We start from the raw sequence: 22,848 nt of genomic DNA on the forward strand, positions 1-22,848 counted from the left end.
CCAGAATACAAATACAGTGCAACATCAAATTACACTTCCCAAAAACATTTTAAGCTGTAAATGTTACATATAGAATACCCCTTGGATTTTTGCGTTTTAGGTATGTGTATATAAAAGCCATAAAATACTTGTCAGTGACTTGTTTATTGCCTAGTAAAGATTAATCATCTAACTAAAACTGCTGGTGTAACTGGAATTGATAATGTCGGGGGAAGTAGAAACATTTGATTCAAATTTCGTATGTCATAATTGATGTTTCTGGAAAGCCTGCAGCTGTCATTGATTATTTAAATAATGAAACACTGCAGCAATTGCATGTTTTTTATGCATCTCTTGCATTGTAGTTGTCTTCTTGAAATTATCAGGTACTGTGCCTCTTCAGTCATATAGAAACATGCGCACACACACACACACACACACACACACACACACACACACACACACACATTCTGTTCATTTGTGTAATACCACAAAAAATACATACATAAATACTGCACGTGACAATGAGAATAAATTCTTGAAACACATTTTGCTCAACATAAAAAATACGTAATTGATGTTGCATTTAAACCAAAAATATTTGAGCAATGCAGAGTGAGTGATAGTATCAGCTAGTGCCACAAGTGACCAAATGCTGAAACACACTTCATATGGTTTGACAAAGATGTCGCCACAATCACATCATAAAACTGCGCACATGGAATGGACACAGTTCGGAATCAGTTGCGATTGGTCACACAATATCTTTATTCAAACAAACCTAGTTACTGCCATCAGCCACCACACTGAGTAGAGCTTGGGGGGGGGGGGGTAGGAGGCACGGCACAAATTGTTCCTGTTCCATTTTTCACACATTCACCAGTTGAAATTCGCTGAGCAGAGCACCAACAACGTAATGTTTGTCAACACTATTTATCAGCCAACAGCATGGCAGCGTCATTTTAAATCAGTTTTTTCACCACAAACATTTTTTCACAAAGCGTAAATTGCGGGAAAATTACAAATACGTTGACACAAAATTGGGTGTGAATTAACATTGTCGACATAGGAAATTTGACAGCAGGAAGACGTTAATTCCAGGACCATAAAAGCGCAGTTAGTGTAACTCCTTTCTCTCGGAACCTTACGTGAACAATACTACACCTGTCACCAAGCACTCTCCAGCTGGGTAAGGGAAGTATTCCTACTTCCAAAATGACGTGAATGGAGTGGAGGTGTTGGAAGGGTGGAGATCGACTCTAATGATGTATAAGCAGTGGGCGTTTCCATTAGTGCCACTGTCCATTTTAAATATGGTTTGGTTGAACAAACTGTGCTATTGCCATTGAAACATTTTTTACCCAAAAAGTCTATTGCTGCAGAGCAGGTGTACTTATTATCAGATCCCCTACTCAAAATGCTATTACTAACTGGAAATAGTGTTTTATGGGTGGAGAAGTTCTGTGCATGTGGTAGTGTTGTACAAAAGGTAATTGGAGTACAGTGGCCTGGTCAAATTCCAGAAATCTGTTCAGTCAGTTCTGAATGGTACATCAGCATGGTCCAACAGTTTTTGAAACCACAACTTCAACAAATGGATTGGGACTACTGTGGTTCTGGCAGGATAGATTCGTCGCTCATAATGCTGGAAATGGATTGTTGTTTGAAGGGAACTCTTCACGTCGGCACTTATCTCCCGGTATGGTGACATTTCATAGCCTGTATGCTCACTGAATTTAACTCTGTACAGCTATTTTTACATCAAGAGAGGTGGATAAATACAACCCTTTGTACAGCGTGCAGTACAAATGGAAGTGGACTGTATTCCACAACAGATGCTTCACAAAGTTCTGCATAACTTCAGAAACTGGCTGTTCAATGCATTAACAATGAGGGACATCACTTTCGAGACATGTTGATTACCTTGTGAAATTAACTTCCAGTTGTACCCCATTGATGCCAAAATAATTTGTTCTAAGATTTTATTAACCTTTATTAAAAGTTAGGTTTACTTATCTACCCCATCCTGTATGAAAAATTTACGACTATGTCTCAGATGGTGGTCATCTTCAATCTGGTTTGATCCATCCATTCACTGTATTACTCTATCCCATAGGAGTCTCATTACCTCTGCATAACTAGTGCAATCTACATCCATTTGAACCTGCTTCCTCAAACCAAACTGTTGATGTGTTGAGGCTAGCATGTCCTCTGGGGCACACAGATTAAATGGTACTGAAATTCCCTGAAACATTAATGTGTATTTCCTGTCTTCTGAAAAAATAAATGAATTATAAGAGATACATCAACCTCTAAGGGCATGTAATTTTAATGACAGAGAACATGTCTGCAAAACAATGCTCTCGCTGTTACATAATAGTGAATTATGTGCTCTAACACTATAATTTGAAGTGCATTGTGTTAAATTAAGACAAACTAAAACAGTGGTTTCTGTATGAATTGGCATGGTTCTTGACAATTCTGTTAGTTCCATTACTGGAAGACAGATGTATGTTAGAAGAATTGTGCAGTTTCACAGGTCTTTTAATCAATGTGTGTCAGGAAAAACTTAACCTCCACTGGGCAGCACAACTCAAGAGATGATGAATATGCTTATGTATAGAATTCAAAGATGTTTAAAGTGACCACATAATCGCCATGAAGCTAACACACAGACTTCCATTGTGGCCAGTGGGCAGTTCTTCCCAAACATCATCTGGGAGTGAAATCGAAAAGTGTAGAAAATAGTACTGATGCAGTACATATCCTGTCTCCAGTTTTCAGCAGCACGTGTTATAACTTAACACGATGACTGTCTTGCGCAAAGTATCACTGTGTTATTGCCAGGCAAGGCCTCAGCATCAGGTGTGAGGCTTGGCTGTGATCACTGATGGCATCGTGGCAGTCGTGTTAATGTATCTGTCGTGTTAATGTATCTGTTTCAGTATGAACAATGATTTGGTTTTTAGTGCAATTTTTGTTTTATGTAGTCAAGACAACATGGTTGCTCAAAGTATAAGACACATCAGTAGCCACCATATAGTTTTTAGAAGAGTGGAGTCAGCAATTTCAGTTTGTTTGATAGCAACTTACAGAACATTGCTGTCTTGGTACAACTGTTGTTTTCTGTTGTCAGTTGTCTAAAGGTGTGAAAATATTTTCTGTATTGGACATCACTGTCATCTTTCACCATCAGAACGGTGTGATCTCTTGTTTCAGGCCATTTGAGACCACATAAAGTATGCATCTTCCTCTTAACGTTTCTCTTGGTGTCACCCATCAGCATTATATACCCTCTTTATTTCTGCCAAAATCAGTCACTTTACTGCCCAAATAGCAGAACTCTCCAATTTCTATGTTCCACGTCTCAATTCCCTCAGCATCACTTGATTTGACTCCATCCCATTCCATTGCTGTGGATATAGACAGGCTTGTGAAGTACTTTTGAACACTTTTCTGAAAACAGTCACAAGCAGCTAATTCAGCAGCCCACACACTATGGAAACCTGATCTTAACTGATAGTGTCAGATATTAGTGATCATGTCATCTTAGTGACTGTTTACCAAAGTTAATACAAGTAAATCAGTCTAGAAGGCCAGGAAAGTGTTTTCCTAGAAAGAGCAGATAAGCATTAGTTAACATCTCCCTTGGACAATGAATCGGCATTATTTAATGTTCAGTATGATTCACATAAAGAAATAATGGGAAAAGTTTAAACAGATAGTGAATCATGCTGTGGAGAAGTAAGTGGATTAGTGACGATGAAGACAAACTGTGGTTTAACAAATAAATTAAAAAAATTCTCAGGAAGCAAAGACTGTTGCATTCAAGATTCAGAAGACAACGTGCAAATGACAGCCTAAGGTTAGTAGAGATTTGCGTGCCAAAAAGGGTTATGTGCAAATCCTACAACTACTATCACTGTCATGTCTGAGCAAAAAATCTGCTCGAGAACCCACAAAAATTCTGATCCTATGTAAAAGCAGGTCTAATGTTTCCATCCAGTCGCTTGTTGATGAGGCTTTTCACTTTTAAGGAATTGTTCACGCAGGAGAATCGTACAAACATACCATCATTTGACAGTTGCACAGACTTTTGTATGGAGGACATACACTCCTGGAAATTGAAATAAGAACACCGTGAATTCATTGTCCCAGGAAGGGGTAACTTTATTGACACGTTCCTGGGGTCAGATACATCACATGATCACACTGACAGAACCACAGGCACATAGACACAGGCAACAGAGCATGCACAATGTCGGCATTAGTACAGTGTATATCCACCTTTCGCAGCAATGCAGGCTGCTATTCTCCCATGGAGACGATCATAGAGATGCTGGATGTAGTCCTGTGGAACGGCTTGCCATGCCATTTCCACCTGGCGCCTCAGTTGGACCAGCGTTAGTGCTGGACGTGCAGACCGCGTAAGACGACGCTTCATCCAGTCCCAAACATGCTCAATGGGGGACAGATCCGGAGATCTTGCTGGCCAGGGTAGTTGACTTACACCTTCTAGAGCACGTTGGGTGGCACGGGATACATGCGGACGTGCATTGTCCTGTTGGAACAGCAAGTTCCCTTGCCGGTCTAGGAATGGTAGAACGATGGGTTCGATGACGGTTTGGATGTACCGTGCAATATTCAGTGTCCCCTCGACGATCAGCAGTGGTGTACGGCCAGTGTAGGAGATCGCTCCCCACACCATGATGCGGGGGGTGTTGGCCCTGTGTGCCTCGGTCGTATGCAGTCCTGATTGTGGCGCTCACCTGCACGGCGCCAAACACGCATACGACCATCATTGGCACCAAGGCAGAAGCGACTCTCATCGCTGAAGACGACACGTCTCCATTCGTCCCTCCATTCACGCCTGTCGCGACACCACTGGAGACGGGCTGCACGATGTTGGGGCGTGAGCGGAAGATGGCCTAACGGTGTGAGGGACTGTAGCCCAGCTTCATGGAGACGGTTGCGAATGGTCCTCGCCGATACCCCAGGAGCAACAGTGTCCCTAATTTGCTGGGAAGTGGCGGTGCGGTCCCCTACGGCACTGCGTAGGATCCTACGGTCTTGGCGTGCATCCGTGCGTCGCTGCGGTCCGGTCCCAGGTCGACGGGCACGTGCACCTTCCGCCGACCACTGGCGACAACATCGATGTACTGTGGAGACCTCACGCCCCACGTGTTGAGCAATTCGGCGGTACGTCCACCCGGCCTCCCGCATGCCCACTATACGCCCTCGCTCAAAGTCCGTCAACTGCACATACGGTTCACGTCCACGCTGTCGCGGCATGCTACCAGTGTTAAAGACTGCGATGGAGCTCCGTATGCCACGGCAAACTGGCTGACACTGACGGCGACGGTGCACAAATGCTGCGCAGCTAGCGCCATTCGACGGCCAACACCGCGGTTCCTGGTGTGTCCACTGTGCCGTGCGTGTGATCATTGCTTGTACAGCCCTCTCGCAGTGTCCGGAGCAAGTATGGTGGGTCTGACACACCGGTGTCAATGTGTTCTTTTTTCCGTTTCCAGGAGTGTAGTAACACCCAACCCTGGCGCACACAAGCAATTGAAAGAGTTGAAAACAAGTAACTCGCAAGATATGGATGGAATCCCAATTCGGTTTTAGAAAGAATACTCTATGGCATTGGCCCCGTACTTAGCTTGCATTTATTGTAAATATCCATCTAGTGCAAAGCTGTAAGTGACCGGAAAAAAAAAATGTACGTAAATCCTGTGTGTGAGAACATACGTGCAAAATTAGACCAATATTGCTAACATCAGTTTGCTGCAGAATTCTTGAATATATTCTGAGTTCAAATATAATAAATTTCCTTGAGAGTGAAAAGCTTCTGTCTGAATTTGCACAGTTTTAGAAAACATCACTCACGCGAAACTCAGCTTGCCCTTTTCTCACATGATACAGTGCAAACTATGGATGATGGGCAACACGTAGATTCAACATTTTGAAAAGCATTTGGCATGGTGCCCCACTGCAGACTGCTAATGAAGATACGAGAATACAGAATGCATTCTTAGATATGAGTGGACTTAAGTAATGGATCATAATACTCTGTCCTGAGCTGCAAGTGTTCATCAGCCATAAGGGTATCGCTAGGAGCGCCCAGCAAAGTGTACTAGGACCAGTATTATTTTTTATATATATAAATTATCTGGTGGACAGCAGTCTGTAGTGTGATGATGCTGAGGGGTATAGGAAGGTGTCAAAGTTGAGTGACTGTAAGAGGATACAAGGTCACTCAGAAAAAATTTCTGGTTGATATGATGAAATGGCAGCTAATTCTAAATGTAGAAAAAAAATACAAGCCTGTAATGTCTGAATATGGCATTAGTAGTGTCCTGTGTGACACAGTGACATCGTTTTAAGTATGTGGGTGTAATGATGCAAAGTGATATGAAATGGAATGAGCATATGAGGATTGTGATAGGGAAGGCGAATGGTCAACTTTGGTTTATTGGGAGAATTTTGGGAAAGTGTGGTTCATCTGTAAAGAAGACCCTACACTGGTTGCTGGAGTGACCTATTCTGGGGTGCTGTTGTAACATTTTGGATCCCTGCCAGGTCAGATTAAAGGAAGACATGGAGGAAATTCGGAAGTGAGGTGCTAGATTTGTTACCAGTAGGTTTGGACAGCACCCAAGTATTATGGAGGTGCTTTGGGAACTCTAATGGGAATTCCTGGAGGGGAAGGTGACCTGTTCACACCATGGTGTGAGGTCAGGTGAGTACACTTTGCAATACATCAAGTAATCAATACACCATACATTGGTTTGCGGAGTATTTATGTAGGTGTAGATTATACTTTTGTTGATATTAATCTTACAACCTGTTTGAGAGACTATTTCTTCAGTTCAACTGATCTTCTAAGTCTTTGCACTCTGACAAAACTACAGTGCCATTGCCAAACAAGTTTTTGTGCCTACTCTCAGGGGTTAAAATCATTTTAAAAATTTCTCCTTGGCTTTATTTAATGCCTGCTGAATGTACGGACTGAATAAAATTGGGAGTAGGCTGTAAACTGTCTCAGCCCCTGCCTTTATATACTTTGACTGTGATAACTGAAGTTTGGTTTCTCTTAAAATTTTGGATAACCTTTTATTCCTACTTTTTTTTCAAATTTCCCATAGTTTCAGAATTGAAAGTAGTTGTCAAAATTTAACTGCTAAAATTTTGTAACAGTGAATAATGAAAGCATTACTTTTATTTTTCCTGATGGGTAAAATTAAGATTTGATGATAATTACTTGAAATGAAATTCCTTTCCTCCAGTCAATGTTTTCCTGCTATATCTCCTTTTTCCCCATCACAGGTTTTTCTTTCTTAAATAACTGTATAATTTAATCTAACAACAAAATAAATTTTTGACAATACAATATATTTGGATAGATACAAAATCTACTCACCAAGAAGAGGCAGAACACACACATAAAATATGTTATCAGCCAAGCTTTCGGAGCCAGTGGCTCCTCCTTCAGGCAGAAGGGGAAGGAAAAGGCATAGATTTCAGATAAGTTACCCAGAACTGCTGCTCAGGGGAGACTCACCAGACACGATGAGAGGGAAAGCGGCAAGTCTCCCCTGACCAGCGATTTTGGGTGACTTTTCCAAAATCTACCCCTTTTCCTAGACTCTTCACTCCTTTACTTTCACCCCTCCTCCTTCCCCTTCAAACCAAAGCGTGCCTAATTATAACATCTTTTATGTGTGTGGTCTGCTGCCACTTGGTTAGTAGACTATTTACCTATCCAAATACATTATATTGAATAATTTAATGTATCATCATCTGACAAGCTGGTAGGGATATTCAGTTGTACTGTGATGAGTTATGGCTTTGTGTCTATCTTAGTTATAACAATGTATTCGCTCTTCTGTTCATAGTCTCCGGCATTATTGATGCAAAGTGTACTCACCTGACTTCACACCATGTTTCACTGATTCCCACAGTAGCTAACTTTATCTGCATCCTTTCTCTTTTAAGTTCTCTAACATACCTACGTGATTAAAGGCTTTATTGTTTGACGTCCTGAGATGAAAATGACAGTATTTCACCTAGGAGGGGTGCAATCATTAAGTTGTACAGAAGAGCTGCATGTTGTTAGGAAATATGATGGCTGTAGTTTCTCTATGCTACAGTACTAACATACAAGGACAGGAATTTTTTTTTCAAAATTAGTGTTTTGCTAAATAACTCTGAAATGGCAGTTATGAGATATCACAAAATTTGTAATTTTGTTGTATACACATGTTGTAAATCAGACAACAGCAATTTATTAATATTCATAACTGATAGTTACTGAATGTTCAAACTGTGTTTTGACTTCTAATCTCCAAGAGGCTTGTTTATAATCTTAAAATGAGAGTAGTTCATTTCACAACTTTGATGTGACTGACTGGCAAGAAATGAAACTGAATTTGGCAAAAAGAGTAACTCCAAATTTGGCAAAGAAGAATAATAAATTTGAGAAGACACTGAATTTAGCAAAAAAAACACACACACACACACACACACACACACACACACACACACACACACTAGATTTGCCCATAAATTAAATCGATATTTTCCTGTATTAACTAACAAAGTATGGCTGTGTTGGCTAATGTGACACCTATCATTCAGATTGTTATACTGCAGTTACAGAAGAGGCTGCTGCCCTATTGCCCTTCTTCAGGAACCATATGAGACAGTTAAAAACAAAGGGTTGTAACAAAACTGAATATCTGGTGACGTGCACCATACTGCAATGGAAGAACCAATCTATTTGGTGTCAAAGGTATATTGGTGTATCAGATCTATTTGAACTGCTTCGTAATAGTGTTTCCTCTTTGGATGCAAAGAGATGCAAGTGCACATACATGTCTTTGTCAAAAACATGTTTCCAACCATATAGGTGATCACTAGCAAGTGGAGAGCCAAGAACATAACAGGCTAATGATGTGGTGCATTCTGGTGAAAGAGTTCTGAACTGACATATCCTGCAATATAAAGAAATGGGAGTATTTCTGTGTGTATGTGCTAAGAACATGTTTCTATATGTAACATTGTTTATTCATTTGCCTCATCCGCTATTATATGTGTAATCAATAATATTAATGTAATGAGTGACAATGGGGCAAACTATTGTATTATTTCGTTGTGGATCATTCCAGACCTGATATTTTGAGTGTCAAATGGATGTAAGTGACGTACTTGGAGGCAGTGGGGTAAGTGATAACTAAATTATTGATAAAACATCACTGAGCACAACATTCAGAATTCAATTCACTCGTATTGTATGTGTACTTCAGTAATAACCACTGCATATGATGGTTACTGTAAACAATATAACAAATGAACATAGGACTAAGTTAGTTACAAACTTTGCTTATTTTTCTCAGAATTGGGATTTTGTCACTTGCACCCCTTTGCTTTTTACTGCCTAATGTAAATCTGGCATCTTGACAGACAACCCTTCGAAATGGTTCCACCTATGGTAAGGTCCTGAACGCAAACCGTATTACCACAGCCGAATCTCCCCCGCCCCCCTTCCCCCAGCACTGGAAAAATTTGGAAAAAATAAAAAATACAGCTTTGATGAGCAACACCAACAAAGATAAAATCTGAAGTGAAAGTCATGCAAGACCAATATGAGATTAATTTTGATTAAGTGCTCACTTGAAAAACCATCAAGAAAACTGAGGACATTGGTACAATTTAACACGAAAAGTGGCATACAACTTTGCTGCAAAAGGGGTATTCTCAAAGTTTATTGCTAAGCATTTGCAAACAATTTATTACTGCTGATAGTATAGATGTAATATTTTGTGAGACAACAAATATTATTCGAAAATTGGAGAATTAGTGACAAACAAGACCAAATCATCAGAATTATGTATGGAAAACTGGAACGTACTGATTTAATATTTAGGAGAAATTATCCAGCTTAACGGAGGGGAGCAGGAAGCTATTAGAGCAAGATTACAAAAGAGGGGCAACAAACATTATAAATCATTTTCCCTACAGATGCAAACCTATAATGTAAGCCAAAAATTAAGCTCGAATTTATAGCTACAGTGAAAATACTAAATTCAAAATAAAAGAATTAAAGAAAAAAAGGAAAGGTAGCGGAAAATTTATTAAGAAATAAAGAATAAGTAGAAATTTTTAAATTAAGAAGTACACAAACAGGGAGGAAAAATGGCTTATGGGTACATCCAAAGAATAAGTTCTATCGCAATGGCAAGGGAAGTTGAACATTTTGAAAAATTAAGAGGTAAACACAACAGGCTTGTGAAAATGTGTAACAGTTTAGAAGAAACTGGTATATGTACCTAAGAAATTTAAGTAAGAGCCAAATAGAAAAACAGAATTTACAAGTGAAATAGTTTGAGAGAAAACTGTAGCAAGAAAGTGGAGGAAAAAATAAACGGTAGAAGATGAAATAAAAGCGAACAGACAGAGTTTTTAAAACACACTAAACTAACTTAGCATTTTAAGTGTGCTCCTTAGCCGATTTGCAATGAAAGAAGTAATGAAGACAGGTAACCATACACCTGCAGATGAATATGGCTTGTGTGTACACACACTTAAATGATCAGAAAAATAACACCAGTTTTTGGGAGATCAGTGTGCCAATCCCTTACCCCTCTACAACTCATCCCAGTAGGTGATGAAATGATGGCTGGTCAGCGCCAGATGGCCTGTCGGCCACAATGTGTAACTCCATGTCGTCGTCCTTCCATAGAGCCATATCCGAAAATGGGTAGTCCAAACTATAACAGAGCGATGTGGGTCCTCAGGAACTCTTTTTCCACATATGTAACAGAGGAGAGCTAGTAGCAAAGGATCATAAAACGTCACTGATTTCACAAGAGGCTCTACCTCTTATAGTATATGAAATGCCTGTGATTCCACTGTGGTAAGGCAAGTGGGTGGGTGCGTAGGATGTTTTACACAACAGTAATGACTTCAGTACTTGTGTTACTTAGATCCCCCCCCCCCCAACCCCTAGCAGTAGTTCCTTCGAACAACATGGGTAGGAGTAGTCACTCCAACAATATAATCTAAAATACATAGAGTGAATGAAGACAACCAATCATATTTTAGTGGGTTGGAGAAAAAAATTTACTAACTGATCTTCTCTTTGTACCTGTCCATTGGCTGGATCATTCCTCCATCATATTTTGTTTTCTTTGTGTAAATGAATTACCATTCATTTGTGGCATGTACTTACCTTGCCTTTAAGGCCTACTTGTTCCACTGCTGAGATCATATTAATATATCAGTAATTTAAAAACTGTGTATAAAGGGATATTAATCTATATTCCATTGAGTTTCTCATGAAATGCAGTAGGTAGCAATCACAGCAATAGTAGTGCCAAGAATCCCAAAACAACATCAATTCTCAAAAAAGCTATTTTATTTGCACATTTAATGTAAAGACAGGGATATTGCACTTAGGTTTTTCATCCATTAGAATTTTTTAATGTAAACATATTGAGCGTATTACCTTACACAACAGTTTTGCAGAAAAATATTGTGTAATACTGAGTATTTGCTGGATTAAAACAACAATAAATAGATCCATAACTTACAATGAGTCAGACTTTTAAGGCAAGGCAACTAGTAGCACGAGTTTCTTAATTAAAATTTTGTTACATATTTTAAAACACTATTTGCCTTTTTACAAAAACTAGTAACTGTTTTACATTAGGCTTAACTATTAATTATGCACTATTTCTATTGTGCTAATACTACCAATGACTAGACTCAGCACAAAATATGACTCCACGACTGGCTTGGAAAACGTTTAATGACTAGATAAATATAAAAAAATGGCACTCTGTAATTTTTTGTCAGTATATTTCTTCCATCAAAGCACTTACTCTTGAAGCACATTAGGTGAGGGTTACTTAAAAATACAGAGAAGCTTGTTGGTGAGTTATTTGGATTGGAAAGAAACAGTGTAAGTAACATTTTACACTGACGAGTGGTTGTTCAGTAAACACAATGAGTCATGTTATTTCACTTCGGGAAGAAAAACAGGACCATCGAATTTATACGAAGTACAAGGAAGTGAAGAAGTTACCTTTTGCCCCACTTGTATTCAGCTACTGAAGTGTTCAGACCATGATAACACACAATCTTGACACCTGAATGTTACCAGTTTTTCGATAGATGACTTTCTCATTTACTTCATTACTGTATGTGAAAAAAGTATTACAAGACATACTTATTTTTGACATTAAACTAAGTTCTTTAATTGTCACTAATACAGGCAAGTAAATTTGAAGTGCGCAGTCATATTAAAATGGTGAAGTACCTGCAACATTTCTAAACTGTGCTATTTCAGTACATCCTACCTATGATCCATAAAACACACAACTAAGCAACTGTTCTTAACTCATCTGCACACTTAATAAGAAATATGCATTATTGCCAGTTGAGAACTAGTGTTTCTCTGCTGTGCTATTAATAACAGAAATGAAAAATCAGGATGTTATACACAGTTCATTTCCATTCTCATTGCTTATTTACACTGGCTTACCTGCAATGGTACATGCTCACTAGTGAACAGCTACTGTATATGTTTCATATACATGGATTCATCAAGGGCGAGAAATCAACATTGTGACACGCTATACGTGCATTTTCTCCCAAAGTAACTGGCACTCTGTATAATTTACCACCTGGCCAGCAGACACACAATTTGTACTGTGTTATCAATTGCACTGATGAATCTCTATCATGATTCACTGATGGTATATCCTTCATATTAATTGAAATCCCTTCATGCCCATCCAGAGTAACACTACCATTAACACTTTTTAGAAAAATATCTTGATCTGCAGACCATACAATTTCCCTACCTTCCATTCGTGTCCCTTCATTTCCTTTAAGACGTATAAAAGTCCGTGACTGTAGATAGAGGCTATTATTGACAGAACTTGTTATCCTGCGTGTCTGTGCTATTTTAATTTGAAGTTTATCAACTCCATGTGGTAGGCCAAAATTGGGAAATCCTGTGGAAAATATAGGCTTTCCTGATCCTGGATCATGTACATCAAAGGATTTTACATTATTAACTGTCGCATTGTCTAGGCTCATTTTTAATTCTGACATTTTAGTTGCATCTTTTCCATCGATCCTTAATGAAACTGAATTGTTGTCACCGGCAATTTCAACAGGCCATTCGTCAAATCCCTCTAATTTGCCGTCCGGCTTGTACACTCTGTCCAGGTCGGTAGTGCCATAGAAAGTTATTAAACCTTGTTCCGGTACTAGTTCGAGACTCTCCATACCTTGGCCTAGCCTTAATACACCTAAAATGACAAATGTTAGCAAAAGGTTCCCCATTGCCAAAAAGAACAAGAGTATAACAAGTGTCCAAAACGCATATGTTTTCCGGCCTCGCAATCCGGTTTTCGGGACGGCTTGCTCGTGTACTGGCTTATAACCGCCCCTTGAAAAAAGAAATTGACAGTACGTTAGACACTTCACTGATGACATAAACAACTGATTTAATAACTGTTTTATCATCACACCTCAAGTTGTTTTCATGGTGTTTACTGCTGCTACTTTTTTGGATCAGTGCTTTTTCTCCCATTGTTAGAGTACCAAAACCACTTTCGGAGCCTGCATCAGACAGAGGCGAATTTCTTGAATCTGTCAGCGTCGACATACTTTGCTCCTAGTCGTGTCACTCTTATCAAATATTACTTGCGACAGTAATCTTGAAATGTCACTCAACACCGCAATGACTTGTTTACATCTGTTAGACAATTGCCTAGCGTTCCTGAATACCAAAGCTGTTCAAATGAAGATGAAAGCCAGTGACGGAAGCCACACCAAAGCCATATGTGTTGATGGCATATCCAAAGGTATTGGGCGTATACCTTGCACTAGATTGTGATAGGGCAGTATAAGAAATTTAAATAAGTGTTTATAAATAGTCTTGTTGCCAATACAGCTTTATTTTTTTGTAGGATGTATCACAAAGTCAAAGCCTTGGTGTATTTTTTAAACTGGCATCCATGTCTTCGTTATTTGACGAGTTAATCGTTCGTAGCTACTCGAGGTCGATATTCTTATCGATATTCAAGTAATTCGATGTTTGAAACTTTGTTGCAGTGTAATCATGGCATCAGAGCGGTACAGCTTCTCATTAACAACTTTCAGGTAATAAAAAGAAAAAATTGGTTTGGAGAGGCTAAACTGTCTAAATACTGTGCATAAATTACGATATAGATCAATTATTTGTGTTTCATGGTTTTCAAATCTATGTACGTTCTCTGCCCTCGGTTGTAATTTGGAAACACTGCATTTGTTACTATTGTGATTTATGTTTTTGCAGCCCTTCGGGCAAATTGGTGCAGATCGAATACGCCCTAGCGGCAGTGGCAGCCGGTGCTCCGTCTGTAGGAATTAAAGGTAAGGCGTATTTTAAGAAATGCTTTGGAAATAAATTGTGACCCTGTCAGGAATAGTGAGATCCACGTGCATTTTCATACATTGACGCCAAGGAACGAATCTCCTGTTGAAACCATACAGCACATGAGTAATAGTAAATGTATTTATGTTTACAGAATGGTGTTTGTGTTGGTCCCGAGATTTCAGGCTTGATTGTGAGTTTATTCTATGAACTAAATCTTGCTCGTATTAAAAGCAGTGTATGGTTTTATAACGACCCACACGTATCTTTCACGACCACGATCTTATTTCTGCTTTTTCGTATGCTGCAAGGTGGGAAGATAATTCTGTCATGTACAACTTCACAAGTTCTGACCCAAGCAGAGAGAAGTTTCACTTACTTGACAAATAATGTCTTAGGCTATTGTTCTTGATGTGTTTGCTTCAGTCCTTGATGTTTAATTGATCCATGATGTTTCATTCTTAGGGCTGTAGCTTCTTCTTACTACGTAAACCAAATTTAATGTAATACAGGACACGTCATAGCATTGTTCGCTTGCTCTCCCATGCTTGTTTCCATCAGGAATTTTGAATGGGACAGATGTCAGGGTTAACTGAAGGTTTCAATATCACATTGCCAAACCACAATCAAAGTGTCACTGTACAACCCAACCTTGGTCTTGATCTAAGCCACAGATCAGCATGTCATCACCGTTATAATTTTTTATTCACATTAATTGGATGTCATCAGTTCACAACCAGTTGTTCACCTTCATCCTAACATATACCACAGACTATGTGATAGATCAGTCTGTCTCAACAACTTAATCCAAAATAATAAAATGGACATAAAAAGTATTGTCATTGTTTAGTTCTCTTCCTGTTTGCTCATTTGAGATGTCACACACCACATCATTACATTGCAAGGCATGGCCACTTTCCGTTACAAGTTCCTATAAGAGGTCATTTAGTTTGTGGCTTGTAGAATTACATACAAGACCATTAAGGTGGTGGAGCAATATTTGAACAGCTACATATCTGAAAAGTACATCTCAGTGATGAATAAAGTAGTTTTTATTGAAATCATTTCACCAGCCTGTATTTTTCTGCAAGTCATCCTTAGTGTCCGATACATTTATGTGAACGAGCTAATCATCTGTCAAATAACAGCCAGATATTCACTGGAGGAAGTACAAACAAATGAACAGCTGTGAACAGAGCATATTCTTTCACGTAAATTCCAAGTGAACATGAGAAAACAGCTTTGTCATGTTTGGTTCACATTTCCAGGTGTTTGCTCGTATTTGCCTGGTGGTTGTTCTTTACCAAATCTTCAAAGTAAGTTCACATATTCTCCACTCTAGTGCCTGCCTTGATGTGGACCACACAGAAAGCATTTGGTTTTTCAGTTTATGGATTTATTTTTATTTTACAGAATGATCTTTCTTTATAATTTGTCATGATAAATAAGAATGATTGAGTGCTCAGAAGAGGGAAATCATACTGACCAAAGTTGTATTTGATGCTTGCATAAAAATTCACACACATATTTTTCGTTCCCTGATCAGCATTGCTTGCTTCATCACTATCAGTGCATTTGCCATACAAAATAATCGGAAATACAGAAGCGTCAGATCCCGCCCATCTGCTTTGACCCATGATGTCACAAATATGGCAGAAACGACCATAAACCACGATTCCAATATGGCGCATATAAAGTCAGTACATACACATGAGGACGGAAATACATCGAAAAACACACACACACACTTTCCACAAAAAGCCTGATGACACTAATGGGACAAGCACGGGAAATTGGGGGGGGGGGGGTTGGGTGGGGACAAACTAAATATAAACAAATACCACATAAAACGACAAAAAAAAACCCGACATCACAAAACTACCCAAACACCACTAAACACAATATCATCTGGAATCGGACACTTCACTTGACTTGTATAGCTAAACAGCAGCTCTCGATCCCATAAATTAGGATCAAACAACATTTCCCTTGGCCTACATAGCTCAAAAACATCTCTCGATACCAGTACCAACATACACAGCCACACATTGGGATCGAACACTTCCCTTGACCTGTGCATTGTTAATTTTATCCATCATATCCATTCCTGAACAAAAACAACAGATTAATTTTACTAAAATTACCACACAACATACAGCGAACAACACTAAATTAACCTTCACACAAAACCACAAAATTATTAACTCACTGAAACGAATTCCACTACAAACACAGCTGACACTCGGACAATTCTGGATAATGAGCAAGAGCAAACTGAGCCCATTACACCACACAAACAAAAACCCTGTACATACCACCAGAGGGGACAACAAACCACAACACGACGACATCTACAAACACACCACACTCACAAACCAAACTCCATGCCATCATGACGTTACACCACAACACCCTTACGTCACGGGTCAAAGCTGACGCGTGGGATCGGATGCTTCAGTCGACCCAAATAATCCTATCTGCTCATTGCTGTTTTCATCACAACTGTACCTGTCACTTCAGTGAATGAAACCAAAGAGTTTGATGACCTGAGCACAAAAGTAAAAGATGACTATGTTTAAAGCGTGTCTTTGAAGATACTCTTATGTATAGTAAGATGATGTGCTTCAAAATTCAGTTTTGAATTCTGTCAGATTACCAACATCACATGACATAATCTTGACATGTTTACCTACAAGTTCTTTTTGTACTAATGTTCAAACATGCTTAGTTTGATTGGGGCTGTGTTGTGCAATGCAGAGCTGTGCTTTTAAGGAGCCCTGACATTCATCACTGAATGGATAGCATCAGTTCCACTGGCTTTAATTCACCATAGTTCAGCTGATTGGCATAAAATATTTATATATTATCTACACAAACCTTTGTCATAAATCAGTCTCTGTATTAAAGAAAATCATGTCAATATCATTAGGCTTATAGTAATCCTTGAAATTATCCTGAACATACAGATAGTCTAGCAAGTGGAATAAATTTATATTTATAAATTAAATGTTGACAAGAATTATGACAACTGCTACTATAATAGTCAATTGCAAGTAAGATTGTAGTACATAAGATTCGCTTTACTTCAGTTCTTACTGATTTTATGTATCTACTGTGTGTTGTTACTCACTAAATCTGATCAACTTACAACACAAACATCTTGTGGCTACTGTACGGCAGCTTGTTTTAAACAGTAATTTTACTGACAACATGACTCGTGCATGTGATGTGATTTATATGTATTTGATGATACTGGTGCTGATTACGCATTGAACATTTGACGGTGCCACTATGGCGGCAGTACATTAGGACTTTGTTTTTATGAAACAGGTATGCCTCTTCATATTTAAAGTGCACAAATGTAAATTTTGTCAGTACTACTTTTCAATATGCTCTATGTATTGTTCTTAAGCTGTATACAGTTTGCAAGTGTATTTATATTTTTCCCATTTTTGCTGCAGATCTGATGATGGTCATTAAAGACTGAAACTGGTAATCTGTTAAACAAAAAAGAATGTGACCATAGACGTAAATTAAAGGAAACTTATTACATATACGGGTCACTGTGCTTTTTCGCGACGATGTCGCAGCTTGTAAAACTACTGGAAGTCGTGAAACAGAATCACGTAACACCATTTACAACACTGACAAAATTGTATGAAAAATGGAGAGTTGTCTTGCAGTGTATTCCTTTCAATGCAATTGAACTTGTGTAGGTTCAGGTGTCAAATCATATGTTGCAAATAAAAATAAAAATTTTAAATTAAAAAGCATGGAATATATACATATACATATACATATACTCTTGTCCGGTAATGGATGGTGTGCGTGCCTCAACAACAAATTGTCCCAGAACACAGCACAGAGCTGCATCGAATCTACGTCACAGCAGATGTTGAAAGTGGCCTCCATGGGATGCAGTTCACATGTCACATCATGGGTCGTCACACTTTTGCATGTTCTGGCCCCTCTCTCAATAGCGTCACATGTGTTGTGGAACATACTATTGGAGGGGTCAGGACATTAGGAACTGGTTCAGCATACACAAAACTTCTCAGACACCTCAGAGGTAAAAATCCATGGGATTTAAGTTTAATGATCTAGCAGGCCATGCTACAGGGCCTCCATGTTCTATCCAATGTCCAGCGAAGAAGGCGTCGAGTGTCGACTAACTGTAATGCTGAAGTGGGGTGTTGCTCCATCATGCAGAAACCATGTAACCTGTAATATTGCCAAAGGCACATTCTCAAGCAGCCCAGGCAAAGTAATCTGCTGGAAGTCCAGGTATGTTCCTCCATTTAGGCAGTGTGGAATAATGGTCAGTTCAAGTATGTGACTGCCAAGAGCCCCTGCCCACACACTGATGCTAAATCAATGCTGATGAGATGCCTCAACGATTCCATGAAGACTGTCTGTAGCCCACAGATGACGATTATGCGGATTGATAATGCCATTTCTGGTAAAGGTTACTTTGTTGGTAAAGAGGTTTGATGACAGAAATCCCATAATTGTGATGTTCTGGCACAAAAACTATCGACAAAATCCTTCCTGTATAGGGAAGTCCGCTGCTGACAATCCTTGCACTCATTGCAGGTGATTTAGAAAGTAGTGGTTGCCGCGCAGAGTAAATGTAATCATACTTTGGCTTACATCATGTTTGCGAGCCACTTGTTTGGAGCTTGTACTAGGGTTCGTTTCGGTATCCTGTAGAACCTGGTCCTCCAAATATGGTGTACACACAATCTGCTGCCTCACTGCATGTTCATCTGTTTGAAAGAACTCTTGATTTGACAAATGCCCAAAAAGCACCTGAAATGTTGTGTGATGTAGTTGGTGTCTGTGAGGGTACTTGTTTTGGTATAGCTGTGCTGCCTCTCAACTGTTTTCATCTGCTTGCTCATACACAAACACCATCCCGGCTTGTTCCTGACATGGATACCGGACCATTCTGCTGTTTACAGTTGTTGCGTCAGTCACGTATCCTGTAACACACTGCATGTGGTCAGAGGAACTGTCATTCGTCAGCGCCATCTACCGTTGCATGCATTTCCAGGCACAAGTTCATAGGACCTTTTTCCCCTCCACTTTCAGTCCCAGAAGTTTGCCAGTTTTATGCTTCACATGCGTAAACTATCAGGGACCTCTTTTTAGTGGCCTGACTACCATAAAGCATGAGGATTTGTGTATGTCTGGCTGGTGGTGACAAGGCAAGGCATTTTGATAAGATGCACTAGCAATACAAGTCTGATTTATCAGCTGTTTTAGTGAGTGACGCAAGGGCTGTCGACTGCATTTTACTTTTTATCCACCAAAGCAATATGGTGAAGGTCATTTAATTTTTAAGTTTGGACCTCTGTTTGTGCATGGTGTTTTTAGCCCATTTTCCATGTGCCTGTTTTTAGGTGTCTGCTATTCTGTCCATTGGGACTGACATAGTCGTTTAACTCCTCTCTGCGTTAGTTTTCTATAGTTTTGACTTGGTCACGTATGACCCCAGTTGTTTTTTGCACCCTAAAGCAAAGCAGAACTAAACAGTACTGTCCCTACCACGTATTATAGAAGGTAGGTTGAAGAAAGGCAAACCTACATTTACAGAATTGGTGAATTTTGAGAAAGCTTTTGATTATATTGACTGGACTACACTTCAAAACATTGAAGGTAGCAGAGATAAAATACAGGGTGGAAAGGCTATTTACAACTTGTACAGAAGCCATACTGCAATTATAAGAGGCAAAGGACGTGTAACGGGAGTCTTAGTTGAGAAGGGAGTGAGAGAGGATTGTAGCGTATCCCTGTTGTTTTTCATTGTGTACTTGAGCAAGGTGTGAAAGAAACCAACTAGAAAATTGGAAAGGGAATTAAAAGTTCTGGGAGGAGAAATAAAAACTTTGAGGTTTGCTGATGACATTGTGATGGTCAGACAGCTAAGGACTGGGAAGAGCAGTTGACTAAGAGGATAGCATTGTGAAAAGAGATAAAAAGAAAAAAAACAGTGAAGGTAAGAAACAGGTAATGGAATTAGTCAAAGCAAATCATGCTATACTGAGGAAAAACTAGATCAGGAACTGAGACGCTGAAAGTAGCAGATGAGTATTGCTATTTGGGCAGCATAATTAGAGATGATGATCCAAATATAGAGGATATAAAATGCGGACTGACTAAAGCAAGAAAATGCTTTCTGAAAACAGGAATTTGTTAACATTAATGGAGATTTAAGTGCCAGGAAGTTTTTACTGAATATATGTATTGAGAATGTACACTTGTGTGGAAGTGAAATATGGACAACAGAAAATTCAGACAAGAAGAAAGAAGCATTTGAAATGTGGTGCTATAGAATAACAGTAAAGATTAGCTGAGTAGATTGAATAATAAATGTGGAGGTGCGGAATCGAGTTGGGGAAAAAAAGAAACTAGTGGCACAACGCAGCTGAAAGAAGGATCAGTAAGTGGGACACGTCCTTGGGCATCAAATTGGTAATAGAAGGAAGTTCGGAGGTAGGGGAGTAGGAGTTCTAGAGGAAGAGAGAGGCTTGAATACAGTAGGCAGCTTCATGGGGTGTAGGTTGCAATAGTTATGCAGAGACAAAGAGACTTGCATAGGATAGACTAGTATGGAGAGTTGCATCGAACAAGATATCAGTCGGAAGACCACAACAACAGCACAATTGGAACTACTGAGATGTAGATGTTTTGAAATACCCTGCATCTCCACCAGTTTCGCTTCATACCCACAATCAAGTACTCATCCAAAAGCAATGTTGTTAATAAAATACAACACTTGGTAATGAAAGCACATGTATTTTGAACACCAGCATACAGCTGGAACAGAACTGAACTCCTGTATGGAGAGTACTGATATCTATACAAAGATAACGAGAACAAACAATTACCGGTGATTGGGTGACCCATAGCATGCCAGCCAGCTACAGTAACAGCTACACCTAGCTGCTTGGGGCACAGTTCATGGCAAAATTATTATTGGTTGTAGAAATACAGTGCATCTTCAACACTTCCCATAAAACTACTACTCTTCAAGGAGTTGCTGACTCAAGTGAATTGTAAACAGATTTTGCTGTTGTATCATTGTCGACATTTGAGTATGTCTTCTTTTTAGCTGTATATTTGTGATCATTAACTGTAACTTATTTTCCTTATTACAGCATCAAATGGAGTTGTTCTTGCTACTGAGAACAAACACAAGTCAATTCTCTATGAGGAACATAGTGTCAATAAGGTTGAACTCATAACAAAGCACATTGGTATGGTGTACAGTGGTAAGTGTAATATTTTGTTGATTCACTATGTATTGAAACTGGTGTTACTCATATTGTGTTGTCGTGACTACTTAGTTTTATTCCAGTTTTAGTCCTCTTAAGGTACTGGTATATGTAAATTTTCAAGTGTGCTAGCAATTTACAGGTTGGAGGTATCCCGTTTGTTCTCAGAATATGTCTATGAAAAATTCTCAGAAGTTGGGTGTGTTTTGTGATCCTGAATGTTGAATATTAATGTTAGTTTTTAATAGTGAAAATGAAAGAAGACAATTATTCCATTGGCCCTGCAGGATGTACGTAAATGCTGTTGGAATCAAACTTTAGGCTTGGGAAATTTTATTTAAGAAAAGTATAAAATACTGGACAGAATTGCTGGCTAGTGTACACACACACACACACACACACACACACACACACACACACACACACACGGCAGTATAGATGACATTACTCTTGAAATTCCAGTTCTCTGTAGAATGTCCTATTGAGACATAATATATGCTACAGGTCCTACAATAAATAAACAAGTACTGTAATAGTAGTTATTAGGGCTTCTTTCTTATCTGCCTTTCACATTTGGAGCATATGAAGAATGATTTATTAATTAATGTGCTAACTGCAATTAATTAATCTTGTCTGCCCTATGGAAGGGATACATTGGGGGTTAAAGTATATTCCCATGTTCATTGTTTACAGTTAGCTATTGAAACTCTGTCCAATCACATGTGTCTGTATTCAAGTATATGACAGTCCAGTTTCTTCAGCATCTTCATGATGCTCTCCTATGGCTCAAACCTGTGACCATTTGTGTTGCCCTTCGTCCAGTATCCTCTGCAAAGAGTAATTTCCTAAGGTAGGTTACATGAATCTTTCTTAAGCAAGCTCTTTTGTAAACTGGTCACATTTCTCTAGTATTCTGTTTTACCCATAACTGACTCAGTGTGACTCATTCATGTAGTCATAGGACACTATGTTTCTTCATTTTGTGAAAAGTAAAACTATACTTCTGAACATTTAAAACAAGTCGCCAAACCATGCATCATTTTGAAATCTTATCAAATCAGACTAAACATTTGTGCAACTTTGCTTCAGACAGTATTCCATTATAGGAAACTACATCATTTACAAAAAGATTGAGGTTACTATTAACATTGTCTACAAGGT

General features: G+C 39.0%; 2 protein-coding genes across 2 annotated transcripts in view; one reads left to right on the plus strand and one right to left on the minus strand.

Moving 5' to 3' along the window:
• Positions 1–11,380: 11,380 nt before the first annotated feature.
• LOC126166296 (beta-sarcoglycan) lies at positions 11,381–13,774 on the minus strand. Its single transcript, XM_049920391.1, has 2 exons — positions 13,524–13,774; positions 11,381–13,441 (listed from the first exon to the last, which is right to left on the minus strand). The coding sequence occupies exons 1-2, from the start codon at positions 13,658–13,660 to the stop codon at positions 12,571–12,573; spliced, it is 1,008 nt and encodes a 335-aa protein (XP_049776348.1). The 5' UTR covers positions 13,661–13,774; the 3' UTR covers positions 11,381–12,570.
• A 233-nt stretch (positions 13,775–14,007) lies between these two features.
• Positions 14,008–22,848, plus strand: part of LOC126166312 (proteasome subunit alpha type-2) — a 28,540-nt gene continuing 19,699 nt past the window's right edge. Inside the window, exons 1-3 of the mRNA XM_049920392.1 lie at positions 14,008–14,157; positions 14,333–14,409; positions 21,571–21,684. Of these exons, the coding sequence (XP_049776349.1) occupies positions 14,117–14,157; positions 14,333–14,409; positions 21,571–21,684 (232 nt within the window). The 5' untranslated portion in view covers positions 14,008–14,116. The remainder of the gene's footprint in view (positions 14,158–14,332; positions 14,410–21,570; positions 21,685–22,848) is intronic.

The sequence above is a fragment of the Schistocerca cancellata genome, chromosome 1, assembly GCF_023864275.1.
Source record: "Schistocerca cancellata isolate TAMUIC-IGC-003103 chromosome 1, iqSchCanc2.1, whole genome shotgun sequence".
Classification (NCBI taxonomy): domain Eukaryota; kingdom Metazoa; phylum Arthropoda; class Insecta; order Orthoptera; family Acrididae; genus Schistocerca; species Schistocerca cancellata.